Genomic DNA, 18681 nt, shown 5'->3' with positions numbered 1-18681 from the left:
AATCATATAAACACAATCATTCTTACTTTTCCCAACTTTCCTTTGCGTTGAGCTTTGCTTTTTCTTTTCTTTCTCTTTTTCTTTTTCTTTCTCTTTTCACATACTTAATTCTTAGCTCTTAACTCAATGCTTTCAATTTCCCTTTCTATTTTCCAACAACCCCAAACTTGAACATTTGTCAATACCACAGAATATTTTTTTACTTAACTCAAGGTAAACTTTCAACAAGGGTTTTAAATTTATGTTCAAGGCTAAGGGTTCAAATGATAGAACACATAATGTTCTCTTTTGGTGGCTTATTTCATGCAATTTGGCTAATATAAGGGCTACCAACAAACGACCTTGATCATATAATGCAAACAAGCAAGTAATTCAATCATAGAAAACCTGGGCAAAGTTATTCATGCTTCCAAAGTAATAACACTCAAAGTAATAACTCTGGAGCTCAAAACCTCACATATAAGCTCATTCACATTTGACATACACATCCTGCTTAATATCACAATCACAATCATAATAACTTGCATTTGTTCACAAGGCTTGTGAACCACCTGTATAAGCATGTAATGTGCATATCTCAACATCAATCTATATCAAAGCATCATTCAAGCATTACTTATCAAACAATCACAATTATCAGCAAACCATCATAACAGATAAAGTTTCCAATTGAGTACATCAAACCCTATTCTAAAAACAAAAATGAATGATAAAAAAAATCCTGCTCTACTGCTTTGAAAAACTCATCCCTATCAATGATGCTCTCTCCCAACCCCAAACTTAGATGGACAACAAGTGAGAAAGTGAGTGGAAAAGAGATTTTCTCAAAAGGGATGAGGGAAAAGTTGTAGAAAACCTTGGAAAAGTATGTAGGAGTGTGTGTGCAGAGAAGAATCTAAAAAGAGAGGCCAAGGTGCAACTTAGGGTATAAAAATACCCCTAATGGGCTCGGGTTCCGCTGGGGGGCAACCTAAGCCCCGTCTGCGACACTACCGCTCAGCGGCACTTACGGGAAGTGCTCTCCTTCTCCTTAGCTTAACCTAAATGCGTCCTAAACATACCCCTAACTGGCTCCCTGCAATTAAGGTCTCCAATCACTCAAACATTCAATCCCTATCATGCAACTAAAGCAGAATCAAAACAAACAATACATATAAAATCAATCAATTGGGTTGCCTCCCAGGTAGCGCTTGTTTAACGTCACGAGCCTGACCCAAAATCCTCCAACACCCTTCAGTAGATGCAAATCTTTCTTACCAACACCCATCAGTAGGTGTATACTAACATAGTATCCTTCAGTAGATACTCTTCCGCCTAACATCCATCAGTAGATGTAAACCCTGTAACAAACTTATAACAAAAACAAAAATACCCAAAAGTTCAAAATTACATCACCAAAACAACAATTAAAAGTTCTTAAATCACTGGGTTGCCTCCCAGCAAGCGCTCTTTTAACGTCACTAGCTTGACCCTATAAAGCTCATGTTCTTTCTTCTTTTTCTTCTTTTTACTGAACTTCTTCAGAAATTTGATCAAACCAGGAACCTGTTGGAATGTCTCAATCATAGGAACTTTAATCTTCAATTTCTTGAAGATTTGCATAAAGCGCTCAAATTCCTTCTTCCTATGATACTTCTTTGGATGGGGACGAGGTTTTTCATATGATTCTTTTTTTTTCCTCTCGTCCTCTTTCTCTTTTCTCTCACTTTCTTTTTTTCTTTTCTTTTTCTACTCACCTTCTCAATCTTCACACAAATTTTCTCTTCTTCTTTCTCTTCTCTCTCTTTTCTCTCTCCTTGACCAATACTTGGGTGTGGTTTCCACCCTTGATTGAAATTCTCCTGATTGTATGGAAATTGATTGGCCATGAAGTTAACATCCTCTAAAGCTTCTGCTGGAAAGGCGCATTGACCATTGATATGATCACCTCCACATAATTCACACAACTGTGATTGAACCTGTGCAACAGTCTTTAACTCTTTTGGCAGTTGTTCAAGTATCTTTGTGAGATTCTCCAATTGTTGAGTTATTAACTTGTTCTGAGCTATCAAGGCATAATTGGATTGCAACTGTAGAACTCCTTTTTGTTGAATAGGAGCTCCTCTTTCACTGTTCCACTTATTGTCATTAGTAGTCATGTTTTCAATTATTTCTGTGGCTTCCTCTGGAGTCTTCCATTTGATATTGCCTCCAGCTGAGGCGTCAAGCATCATCATGGTTTGTGAACCAAGACCTCCAAGGAAGATTAGGACTACTTCTCCTTCGTCAAATCCATGCGTGGGAGTCTTTCTTAATAGGCTTTTGTACCTGTCCCATGCGTGACCTAGTGTTTCCTCCATGCCTTGTCTAAATGAAGAGATCTCTTGCTTTCCTTTGTTGATTTTAAAGCTTTGTTGCTGCCATTGTTGTTGTGGTTGGTTCTCAAATTGTCCGACAGCTTGCCAAAATTGGCTTTGATCCATGCTTGAGTGAGGTTCCCACCAGTGGTTAAGATTACTTTGGTAGAATTGAGTGCCCATATAGTTAAATTCTTGACCAAATTGCATTCTGCAGACATTAGGCACAAAACCCTAAAAACAATTGTTAGCATAAAAAGATATAAAAGAAGATATAAGATCAGAGATAAGAAGATAAAATAAAAACAGAAAACAGAAAAATAAAAACAGCAAAATAAAATAAAATAAAACAAAATAAAATAATAACCAAAAAATAAAATAAAATAAAATAAAATAAAATAAAAACTAAAAAATATAAACAGAAAATAAAAATTCGAAATTTAAATTAAAAATTCAAAAACAAGTCAAAGATAATCAATAATCAAACAAATAAACTAGTTAAACCACGAGTCCCCGGCAACGGCGCCAAAAACTTGATGACAAATTTATGAACACCGAAAACACCGCCACAAACTTGTTTAACAATCGGCAAGTGTGACCGAATCTTATCAAGTAATAAAACTAGGTAAGACCAAGTATCGTTTTCCCAAAGGACTCACGGCCTAGTTAGTTATCTGATTTGTTGATTATTTAAGACTTGTGAACAATTCATTGTAGGTTTTTAATGCAAAAGACAGTAATTAAATATGTATGCATGAATTTGATCAATGGCAAAGAGAGTAAAACAAACACGTAATGAATGATATGGATGAGTATGTTGTTGGGGTTATCACTTTCATCTTATCCACTCTCATATACTTTAGGAATTCATCAATCTTTTCATCAATGTTAATGCCACTCTCTAAATCACCTTGTCGAGAAGGCCTATCCTTAATTACGAGTTCATACAATTCCTAGCATTCCTAGTAATTAGTTCTGAAGTGCAGGAGCTTAAAGGCAACCAATATACTACTGGGAGAAATTCCCCGGATCTAGACTTCCCCGTACGTTCCCATATCGACAAAATCAATAATCATGACATCGAATGAGTTAAACAATGCATGCTTTGAGCAAAGAGGAAAAACCCTAACTAATGATGAAAGAAAGCATGTATCTCAAATAAGATGTTTAAACACAAATTCCATATATGAGAGTTTCACAAGATTACATTGATCCCCCAACAACAATATAAGGTTTAGTTCACGATATTCATGGTGAATCTAGATGAATAATAATGAAAGAATGAAAGAGATAGAAAAACCCTAGAAAGAGAAGAGGAGAGCTGTCACCATCTCGCAATCTACCCGTAAGGGGTGAAAAATGTGTTTCTGCTTCCTCCCAGCCAAAGATACAAACCCTAGGAAAACCTAAAGCTTATATACTATTCGTAAAATACAGAAAATTAGGCCCAAGCCCAAAATAGTGCCGCTCAGCGGTAAACTACCGCTCATCGGTAAGTGCGCGAGCTCGATTCTTCCCCTCAGCGGTCATTTCACCCCTCAGCGGAGCTAACGTGGGTTTCTGAGTGCCGCTCAGCGGTAAACTGCCGCTGAGCGGTGGTTGCGGCTTCTCCTTTTGCACTTTTTAATGTCTTTTCTGATTCCATTCCTATCCTTCTTCACTTCTTTCACCAAATTCACCTTAAAACCTGCATAAAACACTGAAATCAAGCATAAACCTGTCCAGCTCTCTTATTTCTAAAAATATGACCAAAAGCATGATTTCAAGCTAGTTTCTAAGTGTTCAAGGTTGCTTTTAGTATAAAATTTAAGCATGAAAATAACAGTTTTTCAACTGTTATCAACGAACCTCATAAAAATTAAATGGTGAGGCGTAGGATCCTCGCAAAATCTTTTTTTTTTTGGGTGCCAGGATAATAACTAGGCTTTGATACTAGAATGAAAACTAGGCTTTGGTGCCAGGATGAAAACTGGGCTTTGGTGCCAGGATGGAAACTGGGTTTTTTTTTTTTTTTGAAAATTTTGAATTTTGTCACTGATGTATTTTGTATTCTATCGAATTCACGAATTCCTGTTGAATGTTGGCGATGCATGGTGTGCCATGCTTTTCCTATGATGATGCCTGCACTATGATGAATGCATGAATGTATGGGTGAAAATTCATGTGAGACCCAAATACTTCCCGTTTTGTTTTAATTCCACGACATCCTTTAAGAATACACTCGCACACAGTGAATCTGCGTGTGATGCTTATTATTTTTGGGAGGCATTTTGAAAGTTAAGAACGTCCATATGAAAGAGATGAAAAAAGATTTATTGGATAAAAACAATATAATATTGCCAATTGCACTTTAAAAGCATTCCCTATCATGGAATCATTAGAATTTTTTTTACTACGCCAGAATTAACTTGCACAGGCAACCCCTCTCCATCCATTCTGGTGAGAATAAGTGCACCACCACCAAAAGTCTTCTTTACCACATACGGGCCTTCATAATTTGGAGTCCACTTGCCCCTGTGATCCTTTGGTATTGGCAAAATCTTTTTTAGGACCAGTTCACCTTCTTGGAATTCCCTTCGCTGGTATAGTTGTCCATGGCATGTTGCGGTCAATCTTTTTTCAATGAGATTAAGTTGATCAAACCGAGTTTGAACTCAATCTACTTCTTCTAACTGGTTTCCACTAACACTTGTAGGGATGGGATTTCTACCTCGAAGTGTAGTGCTGCTTTTGTTCCATATACCAAAGAAAAAGGTGTTGCCCTGATAACAGTTGAAAAACTGTTATTTTCATGCTTAAAATTGATATTAAAAGCAACCTTTAGACTTAGAAACTAGCTTGAAATCAATGCTTTTATCTATATTTTCAGAAATAAGAGAGCTGGACAGGTTTATGCTTGATTTGAGTGTTTTTGTGCAGGTTTTGAGGTGAATTTAGTGAAAGAAGTAAAGAAGGAGAGAAGTGGAATCATAAAAGGAAGCAAAGAGTGCAAAAAGAGAAGTCGCGAGCACCGCTCAGCGGCATTTTACCGCTGAGCGGCACTCAGGAGGTCACGGGAGGTTCGCTGAGGGGCAAACTGGCCGCTGAGGGGAAGAAAAGTGAAGCGAGGTCACCGCTGAGCGGTATTTACCGCTGAGCGGCACTTTTTGGGCTTGGGCTTTTGTAATCTTTTGTAACTCTAGAATAGTATATAAGGACTTGCACGTCCTAGGGTTAGACATCTTTGGCAGAAACGAGGCAAACACTCTCTCTTCCACCCCTTTGAAGGAGGATCTTGGATGCTCAGGCTACCTCTTCACCTTTTTAGGGTTTATTCTTTCATACTTTCATTGTAATTCATCTAGGTTCACCATGAATATGGTGAACTAAACCTTGTATGTTTGTTGGGGAATCAATGTAATCTCTTGAAGCTCTCATATATGGAATTTATGCTTGCATCTTTTAATTAAGACTTATGCTTTCTTTCATCATTAGTTAGGGTTTTTCCTCTTTGCTTAATGCTTGCATTGTTTAACTCATTCTAATGCATGATTATTGGTTTTGTCGATACGGACACGTACGAGGAAGTCTAGATCCGGGGAATTTCTCCCAATATTATATTGGTTGTCGTTAAGCTCCTGCACTTATGAACTAATCATTAGGAATGCTAGGAATTGTATGAACTCGTGATTAGGGAGAAGCCATCTAGAATTGTACTTTAGAGAGTGGCATTAACAATGATGATTTGAATGTTGAATTCCTAAAATGTATGAGAGTGGATGAGATGAAATTGACCCCCAACAACATATTCATTCATATATTCCATTGAAAGTGTTTATCTTTTGTCTTTGCCATTGATCAAACTTCATGCATACATATTTAATTTTCGTCTTTTGCATATAAACTCCAAATATTTCGTTTGTAAGTCCTAGCTAATCAACAAATCACATAACTAAACTAGGCCGTGAGTCCTTTGGGAAGAACGATACTTGGTCTTACCAAGTTTATTACTTGAACGATTCGGTCATACTTGCCGATTGAAAAACAAGTTTGTGACATCATATTTTGGTGCTTACAAATTTGTCCATCAAGTTTTTGGCGCCGTTGCCGGGGATTCGTGGTTTAACTGGTTAATTTGTGTGATTATTGATTATCTTTGACTTTACTTTTGAATTTCTGTTTTTATTTTTTTCTGTTTTTTATTTTATTTTATTTTTCTGTTTTTTATTTTATTTTATTTGATTAGGTTAGATTAGATTTTATTTTATTTTATTTTATCTTTTAGGTTAGGTTAGATTAGATTTTATTTTTAGATTAGGTTTTATTTGATTCTATCTTCTCAATCTTTTTATCTTCTGAATATATATCTTCTTCTATATCTTTTTGTGCTAACAAATCTTTTCTAGGGTTTTGTTTTCTTGTGTATGCAGGAAGCAATTCGAACTAGGAGTAAGAAAACAACAGAACCACTTTTTGAAGGTCTAGAAGAGAGTAGAAGGAGGAGAAGAATCAGAACGTCCAGAGAACTTTTCCCTTCTCCAGAGACTCTCTTACAATCATCACCACAAGGTTCTGTTCATAGGACAAGAAGTATGGAGAACAATAATGCTAGAAGAACTCTTGCAGATTACACTAATATTGCTGGACCTCAACACTTTAACAGCATAGCTAGACCTAGAGTCAATGCAGCCAACATGGAGGTCAAGCCAGCATTAATTCAACTAGTGAAGAGTAATCAATTTAATGGGTTATCTCACGAAAGCCCATATGAGCACCTTACAACTTTTAATGAGATCTGCAACACGGTCAAGATGAATGGGGTGCCAGACGAAGCTATCAAACTTAGCTTGTTTCCCTTCTCATTGGGGGGCAATGCTAAGCTTTGGTTAAACTCTTTTCCAGAAGAAAGTTTCACAGAGTGGGAAGCAGTGGTCACAAAATTTCTAAACAAGTACTTTCCACAATCTAAGGTGACCAAAGGCAAGCAAGAGATTTCGTCATTCAAGCAGGGCATGGAAGAATCACTGGGGCATGCATGGGACAGGTATAAAAGTTTGTTACGTAAAACACCTATGCATGGTTTTGAAGATCAAGAAGTAGTCTTAACTTTCCTTGGAGGGCTTGGTTCACAAACCAAGATGATACTGAACGCCTCAGCAGGAGGCAATATTAAATGGAAAACTCCAGAGGAAGCAACTGAACTTATTGAAAATATGGCTACTAGTGACAACGAACTCAATATTGAAAAAGGAGATCCTAGTCAGAAGGAGTTGTTACAATTAAATGAGGCCTTGCTTATCCAAAATAGAATTATCTCTCAACAGCTTGAAGAAGTGACCAGGAAACTTTCTCAAACACCACAGGAAGTACAACAGGTTTCAATGATTCAAGAGCACCAAAAATGGCAGATGCAATCTACTCCAGTTGAGAAAACAACAGCACTTGAAGAGACTTTCCAGAGATTCTTAAAGACAAATGCGTCTTATTGTCATAATGTGGATGCTGCATTTAAAAAAATGGAAGTCTATATTGAGAGAATAGTTGACGAAATGAAACATGATAATCTTGGAAAGGAATGTAAAACTGTTGTGACTAGAAGTGGTAGAGTGTTAGAAGAGAGAAAAAAAGAGAGAAAGGAGAAAGAAAATGAGAGTGAGAGTGAAAAAGAAACATGTGAGTGGAAAGAAAGAGTTGAGAGAGAGAAAAAGAAAAAAGAAGAAGAAGAGAGGAGAGAAAAAAAATGAGAGAGAAGAGAGACAGAAAGAAAAAGAGTATGAAAAGCCACTTCCTTATCCAAAGGGTTATTCAAGGAAGGAGAAAGAAAAGCAGTTGGAGAGATTCATGGAACTGTTTAAGAAGTTGGAGATCACTATACCATTCTCTGAAGCATTGCAACAGATGCCAGCTTATGGAAAATTCTTGAAGGAACTTCTCACAAAGAAACACAAATACATTGAGAAGGAAACTATAAATATACAGGGCAATTGCAGTGCAATCATACAGAAACTACCTCCTAAACTTAAAGATCCAGGAAGCTTCACCATTCCATGCACCATAGGAGATGTGAAAGTTGGAAGAGCATTGATTGATTTGGGAGCTAGCATTAATCTAATGCCGCTATCTATGTGCAGAACAATTCAGGGGTTGGAAATTAAACCAACCAGAATGGCTCTTCAATTGGCAGACAGGTCTCTTAAATATCCATATGGAGTGGTTGAAGATGTTCTAGTGAAGGTTGACAAATTTGTATTTCCAGTAGATTTCATTGTGATGGAGATGGAAGGAACTAGTGATGTTCCTCTTATTCTTGGGAGACCTTTTATGAAGACTGCTAGAGTTTTGATTGATGTAGAGAGTGGTAAGCTTAAACTGAGAGTTGATGATGAAGAAGTCACTTTTGATGTATCCAAAGCCATGACGTATCCAAATGATGACAAAGCATGCTTTCAATTTGATGAACTTGATGAAGTTTGTATGGTTCAAGAAAGAATGGTGCGTAACATTTCTCCATTGGAAAAAACGCTCATTGATGCATGTGAAGATTTGGATGAAGAAGAAGAGAAATTGGTTGATGAATGTCTGATGAACTTGGAAACATTGAAAAAGGGTCCAGAGGAAGATCCAATATTCGAAACAATTGATAAGGAAGAAACAATCAAAGCACAGTCTCCAGAACTAAAAAGATTGCCATCACATTTGAAATATGTGTTTTTAGAAGAAGATGGAACAAAGCCAGTCATTATCAGTAACTCTTTATCTTTACAAGAAGAAGAGCAGTTGATAGACATTCTGAAAGCCAACAAAGAAGCAATTGGGTGGTCAATATCAGATCTCAAAGGTATTAGCCCAACTTATTGCATGCACAAGATTTTTATGGAAGAAGACTATAAACCAAGTGCTCAACCACAGAGAAGGTTAAATCCTGTTATGAAGGAGGTGGTCAGAAAAGAAGTGTTGAAACTGCTAGAAGCTGGTATCATCTATCCAATCTCTGACAGTGAATGGGTGAGTCCAGTACAGGTGGTGCCAAAGAAAGGTGGGATGACAGTAATTTATAATGATAAGAATGAACTTATTCCCACTCGGACAGTTACTGGCTGGCGTATGTGCATTGATTACAGGAAGCTGAATAAAGCTACTAGGAAAGATCATTTTCCTCTTCCTTTCATGGATCAGATGCTAGAAAGGTTATCAGGGCAGGCTTTTTATTGTATTTTAGATGGATATTCTGGATATAATCAAATTGTGGTAGATCCAAAAGACCAGGAGAAGACGACTTTTACTTGTCCTTTTGGTATCTTTGCATATAGAAAGATGCCTTTTGGATTATGTAATGCTCCAGCTACGTTTCAGAGGTGTATGCAGGCAATCTTTGCTGATCTTTTAGAAAAATGCATTGAAGTATTCATGGATGACTTCTCAGTTTTTGGAAACTCTTTCCAAAGATGTTTAGCTAATTTGAACACTGTCCTCAAAAGATGTGTTCAGACAAATCTGGTTTTGAATTGGGAAAAATGTCATTTCATGGTAACTGAAGGAATCGTATTGGGTCACAAAATCTCTGCTAAAGGAATTGAGGTAGACAAAGCTAAAGTAGAAGTTATTGAGAAACTACCTCCACCAACAAATGTAAAGGGGATTAGAAGTTTTCTTGGTCATGCTGGGTTCTATAGAAGATTTATCAAAGATTTCTCAAAAATTGCTAAACCATTGAGTAATCTCTTGATGAAGGATGCTCCCTTTGTGATGAATGAAGATTGCCTGAAAGCTTTTGATACATTGAAGCAGAAGTTAGTGTCAGCTCCAGTAGTTGCAGCACCAGATTGGAATCAAAATTTGGAATTAATGTGTGATGCAAGTGATTATGCAATAGGAGTTGTCCTCGGCCAAAGGAAAGAACAAAAGTTTCATCCAATTTATTATGCTAGCAAGGTGCTGAATGATGCTCAATTGAATTATGCTACCACAGAGAAAGAGTTTCTTGCCATTGTATATGCTTTAGAGAAATTTAGACCTTATCTTATTGGGTCTAAAGTGATTGTCTATACAGATCATGCAGCTATTAAATATTTGTTGACAAAACCAGATTCTAAGCCACGTCTGATCAGATGGGTACTACTGTTGCAAGAATTTGATGTAGAAATCCGTGATAAGAAAGGAAGTGAGAACTTAATTGCTGATCATTTATCACGGTTAGTCAATAATGAGGTCACGAGCAAGGAGCCTGAAATATGGGAATCTTTTTCAGATGAATCACTCATGTATATTCAGCAGAGGCCCTGGTTTGCTGATATGGCAAATTTCAAAGCTGCAAGAGTCATGCCGGAAGATTTAACTTGGCAACAGAGAAAGAAATTTCTGCATGATGCCAAGCAGTTTGTGTGGGACGATCCATATTTGTTCAAAATTGGAGCAGATAATCTTCTGAGGAGATGTGTTACAAATGAAGAAGCAGAAGGAATTCTCTGGCATTGTCATGATTCACCTTATGGAGGACATTTTAATGGAGAAAGAACAGCAGCAAAAGTCCTTCAATCAGGATTCTATTGGCCAACTTTATTTAAAGATGCTCATAATCATGCCAGGAATTGTGACAAATGTCAAAGAGCAGGGACAATCACTAAACGTCATGAGATGCCTTTACAAGGTATTTTAGAGGTTGAGGTATTTGATTGTTGGGGTATTGACTTTGTTGGACCCTTCCCTCCATCTTTCAACAATGAATATATTCTGGTAGCAGTGGATTATGTGAGTAAATGGGTGGAAGCATTGGCTTGTCCTAAAAATGATGCTAGTACGGTAATTAAATTCCTAAAGAGGCAGATATTCTCACGTTTTGGCACTCCAAGAGTGTTGATTAGTGATGGAGGATCTCATTTTTGCAATTATCAGCTAGAGAAAGTACTCAAACACTATGGAGTGAAGCATAAGGTAGCTGCACCTTATCATCCACAAACCAATGGACAAGCTGAGGTATCTAACAGAGAGATAAAAAGAATCCTGGAAAAAACCGTGACTTCATCGAGGAAGGATTGGTCTCTCAAATTGGATGATGCTCTTTGGGCTTATAGAACAGCAATGAAGACGTCTATGGGATTATCACCATTTCAATTAGTCTATGGGAAAGCATGCCATTTGCCAGTTGAATTGGAGCATAGAGCATTATGGGCTTTGAAATTCTTGAATTTTGATCCTTATGAAACTCAATGCACACGCAAAAGGCAGATTTTAGAGCTGGAAGAAATGCGGTTACATGCATATGATTCATCCAAGGCTTACAAAGACAAAATTAAATTTTATCATGACAGGAAGTTGGTGAATAGAGTTTTCAATCCAGGACAACAGGTACTATTGTTCAACTCAAGATTAAAGATATTTCCTGGGAAGCTGAAATCAAAATGGACAGGACCATTTGTGGTAAAAGAAGTGCATCCACATGGAGCAATTGAAATATTTGATCCATCTGCTGATGATCCACAGAAAAGTTGGGTGGTAAATGGTCATCGTCTCAAGCCCTATCTAGGGGGAGAGGTGCAACGATTTTCCACAATGATGTTGTTGGTTGATCCTTGAAAGTTGGGTCAGGCTCGGGACGTTAAACAAGCGCTTACTGGGAGGCAACCCAGTATCTTGTAAGTATTTTTGTTTTTGTTAGGGTTTGATGTACTCTATTGAACACCTGGTTTGTTATGATGGTTTGCTATTAACTGTGATTGTGTGATAAGTACTGCTTGATGATGCTTATTGATTGATTGATGTTGATATGATGTGCACATTAAATGCTTATACAGGTGATTCACAAGCTTTGTGAACAAATGCAGGATATCATGATTGTGATTGTGAAATTAAGCAGGATGTGTATGTCAAATGTGAATGAGCTTATATGTGAGGTTTTGAGCTCCAGAGTTTTTGATATGATTGAATGCTATTACTTTGAAAGCATGAATGATTTTGCCCAGGTTTTCTATGATTGAATCAATTGCTTGTTTTGCATCATGTGATCAAGGCCATTTGTTGGAACCCTTTTATTGGCCAAATTCATAAAGTTAGCCTACTAAAAGAGAACACGTTGTGTTCTATCCTTTGAACCCTTAGCCTTGAACATACACTGAAAACCCTTGATTGAAAATCTTTACCTTGAGTTAAGTAGAAGATTTTGTATGGTATTGTTAAATGTTCAAGTTTGGGGTTGTTGGGGAAACATGAAAAAGGAAAAGCATTGAGCTAAGAGATAAAAAGTAAGAATATGCAAAGAAAAAGAAAAAGAAAAGAAAAGAAAAAGAAGTAAAGCTCAATGCAAATGCAAAGGTAAAAGAAAGTTGGGAATGAATAAGATGATTGTGTTGTTATGATTCTCTTAACTCAAGGATTTTGCGATCCAGAAAAACCAATTTTCTTGTTAGCCCAGCCACATTATAAGCTATTGAAAAGTCCTTGTGATGATGCATGCTTGTGAATGTTTTTGATTGTGGTAAAATGAAAGGCAAAGTTGATTCATGTGACATTGTGATAGTGGAGTGAATGAGCGAAACACTGTACCTCTTATACACTTGTGTGTTGAGTGAAACACTTTACCTAGTGAGGAAATATTTCATAAACACATGAACATCCATGCTTAATTGATTGATCATTCATGAAAAATAGCATTTGTTGGAATTAAATGATTTTGTGAATACTAAAGCATGTGCACATCATGATTGAACTCTTAGGCATAAGTTTGAGTGAAGTTGTTACTTATCTTGAGAAAAGGATTTTGAATGAGTGAACCATCATATGAATTGGTTGGAGATGGAGTTACATTTTGTTTGCTTGAGGACAAGCAAAGTTCTAAGTTTGGGGTTGTGATAACAGTTGAAAAACTGTTATTTTCATGCTTAAAATTGATATTAAAAGCAACCTTTAGACTTAGAAACTAGCTTGAAATCAATGCTTTTATCTATATTTTCAGAAATAAGAGAGCTGGACAGGTTTATGCTTGATTTGAGTGTTTTTGTGCAGGTTTTGAGGTGAATTTAGTGAAAGAAGTAAAGAAGGAGAGAAGTGGAATCATAAAAGGAAGCAAAGAGTGCAAAAAGAGAAGTCGCGAGCACCGCTCAGCGGCATTTTACCGCTGAGCGGCACTCAGGAGGTCACGGGAGGTTCGCTGAGGGGCAAACTGGCCGCTGAGGGGAAGAAAAGTGAAGCGAGGTCACCGCTGAGCGGTATTTACCGCTGAGCGGCACTTTTTGGGCTTGGGCTTTTGTAATCTTTTGTAACTCTAGAATAGTATATAAGGACTTGCACGTCCTAGGGTTAGACATCTTTGGCAGAAACGAGGCAAACACTCTCTCTTCCACCCCTTTGAAGGAGGATCTTGGATGCTCAGGCTACCTCTTCACCTTTTTAGGGTTTATTCTTTCATACTTTCATTGTAATTCATCTAGGTTCACCATGAATATGGTGAACTAAACCTTGTATGTTTGTTGGGGAATCAATGTAATCTCTTGAAGCTCTCATATATGGAATTTATGCTTGCATCTTTTAATTAAGACTTATGCTTTCTTTCATCATTAGTTAGGGTTTTTCCTCTTTGCTTAATGCTTGCATTGTTTAACTCATTCTAATGCATGATTATTGGTTTTGTCGATACGGACACGTACGGGGAAGTCTAGATCTGGGGAATTTCTCCCAATATTATATTGGTTGTCGTTAAGCTCCTGCACTTATGAACTAATCATTAGGAATGCTAGGAATTGTATGAACTCGTGATTAGGGAGAAGCCATCTAGAATGGTACTTTAGAGAGTGGCATTAACAATGATGATTTGAATGTTGAATTCCTAAAATGTATGAGAGTGGATGAGATGAAATTGACCCCCAACAACATATTCATTCATATATTCCATTGAAAGTGTTTATCTTTTGTCTTTGCCATTGATCAAACTTCATGCATACATATTTAATTTTCGTCTTTTGCATATAAACTCCAAATATTTCGTTTGTAAGTCCTAGCTAATCAACAAATCACATAACTAAACTAGGCCGTGAGTCCTTTGGGAAGAACGATACTTGGTCTTACCAAGTTTATTACTTGAACGATTCGGTCATACTTGCCGATTGAAAAACAAGTTTGTGACATCATATTTTGGTGCTTACAAATTTGTCCATCATGCCCCAGTCTACATGCGTACCGATGTGTTGTAACCGAGTAAATCGAAGGTACAATCCTCTTGATATTTTTTTTTATTAACGGCCTTGACTGCCCCATTCATTTTTGGGCGACGATGTGAAGTTTGATTGTTCAGGTTTGCGGTGATGAGAAATTATCTTTAAATCATGATAGTCGACACACATTTGCTCATTATCGTCCTTCTTCGACACGATACTTGCCACCTATTGCGAGTATTTTGTCCCTGCTAAGAATCTCGCATCGAACTGCTTTCGTACTTCATCATTGATTCTGATGACATTCTAATAGTAACTCGTGTTGAACTCTTTCTTCATGCTAGTGTCGATCTTTACCTCCTATCTCTCGCTTTCTCCTCTTATATTAAAGATTCCAACCTCTCCTTGATGGGGTTTTATTTCTTCACCAATCTCATTACCACTGGAGAGGGTTATGGGTGAATCATAATCATCTTCCATGTTATTGATAGGGAGCTCAAAATTAGGAAAATCAACATTATTGTTTTCAAAACATTCATTGTCATATCCGTATTATTTGAGTTAAAAAATTTAAGCCACGAGATGATGAAAAAAAATGAAACAAATATGATTTAATGTTAAACCAAATGCAAAAGAAAATGTCAACCCGTAACGCACGAACCCCAAGGCTCCGGGCAAAGCAGTGAGGTTAATTAAAAAACGATTACATTTCAATAAGCATCACAGACAAATTCTCTATCTTTCAGCCCTTGGGTTTGCAAATACATCTTCTTTATCCTTGTGATATATTTGTAGGAAATTTTTGTCGATCAGATCTTGGAGAATGCTTCTAAACCTGGTACACTCATTAATGATATGTTCGGCTCTTGGACATATTCCACATGCCTCGCCGAGGCCATCTTCACCCCTTAACAAACCCAATCTTATCAGCGTTTCAAAAATGACCTTTTTAGAACTACAAATTTTACTAACATCCTACACTAGCCTGTGTCGTCCAACCTCGATGGCATTTGTTGAGGTATTTTCGTGCTCGGCAAGGGGATTGACTTCAACACTAGGTTTGTCTTCTTGGAACTTCAGCCATCCTGCATCAATTAGCGATTGTACTTTGAACTTAAGACCCATGCACTTTTCAGTCGAGTGGCCAATGCTTCCCCCATGAAAATTGCATCTTGCATTTGGATCATAATTATGGGGGTATGGAGGTTGTAAAGGTTTCATGGGACGAATAATGGCCATGCCTTTCTTTAAGAGATGAGGTAACAAATCTGTATACGTCATAGGAATGGGAGTGAAAACTTTCAATTGGTTCGTCCTGGCATTAGCACTTTGACCAACATTCTGATCTGGACCTAAACCGGCTCCAGTGCCCCTGGCATTAGCCTGTTGTGGTTGATAATATCCTGGTTGTCGAGGTCTCATTTGGGGACTAGACACTGTATTGTTCACATAAGGAGGATAACTCGGGCTTGGTTGATAGCTATGTGTGGGCGCATGACCTCCCCACATGGGTATTGCTGATGTTGCATGCACTCCCCCTTCTTTCTCTTTCCCTGGATTAAAAATATATTTCTTCGGAGTGGTGGCTTGAGATATAATTTTCCCACTTTTCAGTCCGATTTCGATTCTTTCGCCTATGATGATGATATCAGCAAAATTGGAAGACACGTTGCCAATCATATGCTCATAAAAAGGTGGTTGTAGTGTGCTTACAAACATTGCAACCATCTCCTTGTCATATAGAGGTGGTTCAACCTGCGCTGCCAACTCTCTCCATTGTTGCGCGTATTCTTTAAAAGACTCATCATCTTTCTTTGCCATATGGTGCAATTGTAACCTGTCTGGCGCGACATGCATGTTGTATTTGTACTGTCTTACAAAGGCATCTGCCAAATCTGTCCAAGAACAGATATGAGAGGATTCCAGATGCGTATACCAACTCAACGCTGCTTCAACCAAACTATCTTGAAAGAAATGAATAAGTAGTTTATCGTCGTATGCGTAGGCAGCCATTTTTCGACAATACATGGTCAAATGGTTCTTAGGGCATGTGTTTCCCTTGTATTTCTCAAATTCTGGCACCTTAAACTTGTGTGGAATGGTCACTCTTGGAGCCAAACTCAACCTTGCCACGTCACCAAACCCGTAACTTTCAAACCCTTCTATGGCTCTCAGTCTACCTTCTAGAACTTCAAGTTTATCCTTCGCTCCTTCTACGTTCGCATGCAAAGTAGCATCTTGTGCGACAATTGTGTGGGGAAGCTTGGACGTTTCATTCAGTTTTGCCTCAGTTGTGTGGATAGGCTCCTGGGTACTAATGGGAAGTACATTGTTAGTTACGGGAAAAGCCAAAGAAGTATGCTCTGCCTCTGAATGATCTCCAATAGGCGGTGTGTAACCTGGTGGTAAACCATACATTGGAAATGTGAATTGTGTGCCCACAGCGTCATGTATTGGAGTGTGAGCATTATCATCAGCCTTTGCAAACGAAGTCTCTCCTGCGGTTTTCATGGCTTTCAACGCTTCTAAAATTTGACCGACTTGATCCTTTAGCTGACTAATATCGGCCTTTACAGTTTCACGTTCCTCTTCCCAATCTTCCATAGCTTTGGAGTTTGCTCAAGTCTTATAAGGATGTCGTGGAAGTTTTGCCGTTGTTTTTTCTTAAACTTTATACTGTTTTTATTAACTTGGATTAGATGAAAACGAATTATGCGAAAATGCAGAAATGATGCATGCTAAAAATAAACGGAAACCACAGAAAAGTTGAAAGATGTAAGGATTTAAAGGACACTGGATAACCACGTTGGCGTGAATATGTGAATATGAGATACAACACACCAAAAGGATGTTGGTGTTTGGTAAAATAAGTATGGAGATATGTATCCATGAATGTCAAAGCTGCCCCAGTTTTTAGGCATGAGTTTTGTTCATGATAGGGAACGGGTATGGAAAGGATTTACTGAAAAAGGATTACCCCCAAATGGTTTGATTTTCTTTTGCATGGCTAGTTAGGGAGTTCTCAAATAACACAAGCGAGAATAACCTTGGCAAGACAAATATGCCCTAGTATATGGTAGCGTTATTGTTTGTTAGAGTCAATCTCTTTTCTTCTGGGGAAGACTGGAAAATGAGTGTTTTCAAGCAATACACACACATGTCTCAACAGAAAATGCTATTGGTTATTTAAAATATTTCGTCGCAGAAACATATGGTAATAAATTACTCAAAATGTAATGATTTCCCTTTCTATGGTTTTTTTTCAAAATGAAAATGATAAAACTTTTTGAGAAATATTTTTTTTTTATATTTTCCTCTTATCACATTCATTTGTTTTTTTTTTCAAGAAATTGAATTTGAAGAAAACTATCAACTAGGCCCAATGGGCTTAAAAAAAAGTTCTTGTTACAGTGAAATGAAAATTAAGTTTGCCGTTTTCATTTTTCCTTATGTTTTGAAATTTTGATTTTTTTTCAAAAAACAATTCTTTCTTAAATAACATGATGTCAACCTGACTTGTTCAAAAACATTTTTAGTTTTATTTTTAAGACTCAAAATATGTTACAAAGAATGATAATTTTTTTTTTGATGAAGAAACATATCTCTCCATTACATTATGATCACCTTATTTTCGAAAATCTTAACTTAGATAAGTTGCCCCTAATTTGTTTTTATTCATTTTCAATTTTTTTATTTTTTTATTTTTTTTACCAAAAAGATTGCTTGCGATCACTTTGGGATAGTGCCCCTTATAAACTGATTTTTTTCATGGATAAAATGGATGATAGAAAATGATGAAGAAGAAAACTATTTTCACGATTTCATGTTAATAAATGCTTAAAAAAATGAAAGTTTTATTAATTCATTTGACTAAAAAGTGTTTATTTTTCCTTATTAATTTATTCATTAAAGCATGATATTTTTGTTCTTGTTTTTTTTTAGTTAAATAAAAACATGACACATTTATTGTTATGTATAAAGAAAATGAAGGAAAAAAAGATGAAAATGCTGCCAACGCATATGATGTATGAAGATGTCTATTCCAAAAAATAATTAAAAGATAACATGTTTTTTTTTATGCTTTTAATGTAGGTCCAATGTCTTAAGGTCTAAGCATTGCATATGCAATCTCACAAGGAAAGTTTCCTAAACCTAAAATTAAGGCCACCAGAGCTATAGTCCTTCTCACAGCTTTTCCACAACTGTTGAAACGCAACTAGGTG

At 37.0% G+C, this 18681-nt stretch overlaps 1 protein-coding gene across 1 annotated transcript; it reads right to left on the bottom strand.

Moving 5' to 3' along the window:
- Positions 1-15433: 15433 nt before the first annotated feature.
- On the bottom strand, positions 15434-17062 carry LOC128194421 (uncharacterized). The gene has a single exon (XM_052870016.1). The coding sequence runs from the start codon at positions 17060-17062 to the stop codon at positions 15434-15436; it is 1629 nt and encodes a 542-aa protein (XP_052725976.1).
- Positions 17063-18681: the final 1619 nt, after the last annotated feature.

Source organism: Vigna angularis, chromosome 10 (genome assembly GCF_016808095.1).
Source record: "Vigna angularis cultivar LongXiaoDou No.4 chromosome 10, ASM1680809v1, whole genome shotgun sequence".
Classification (NCBI taxonomy): domain Eukaryota; kingdom Viridiplantae; phylum Streptophyta; class Magnoliopsida; order Fabales; family Fabaceae; genus Vigna; species Vigna angularis.
This window is presented reverse-complemented; position numbering and strand designations above follow the sequence as displayed.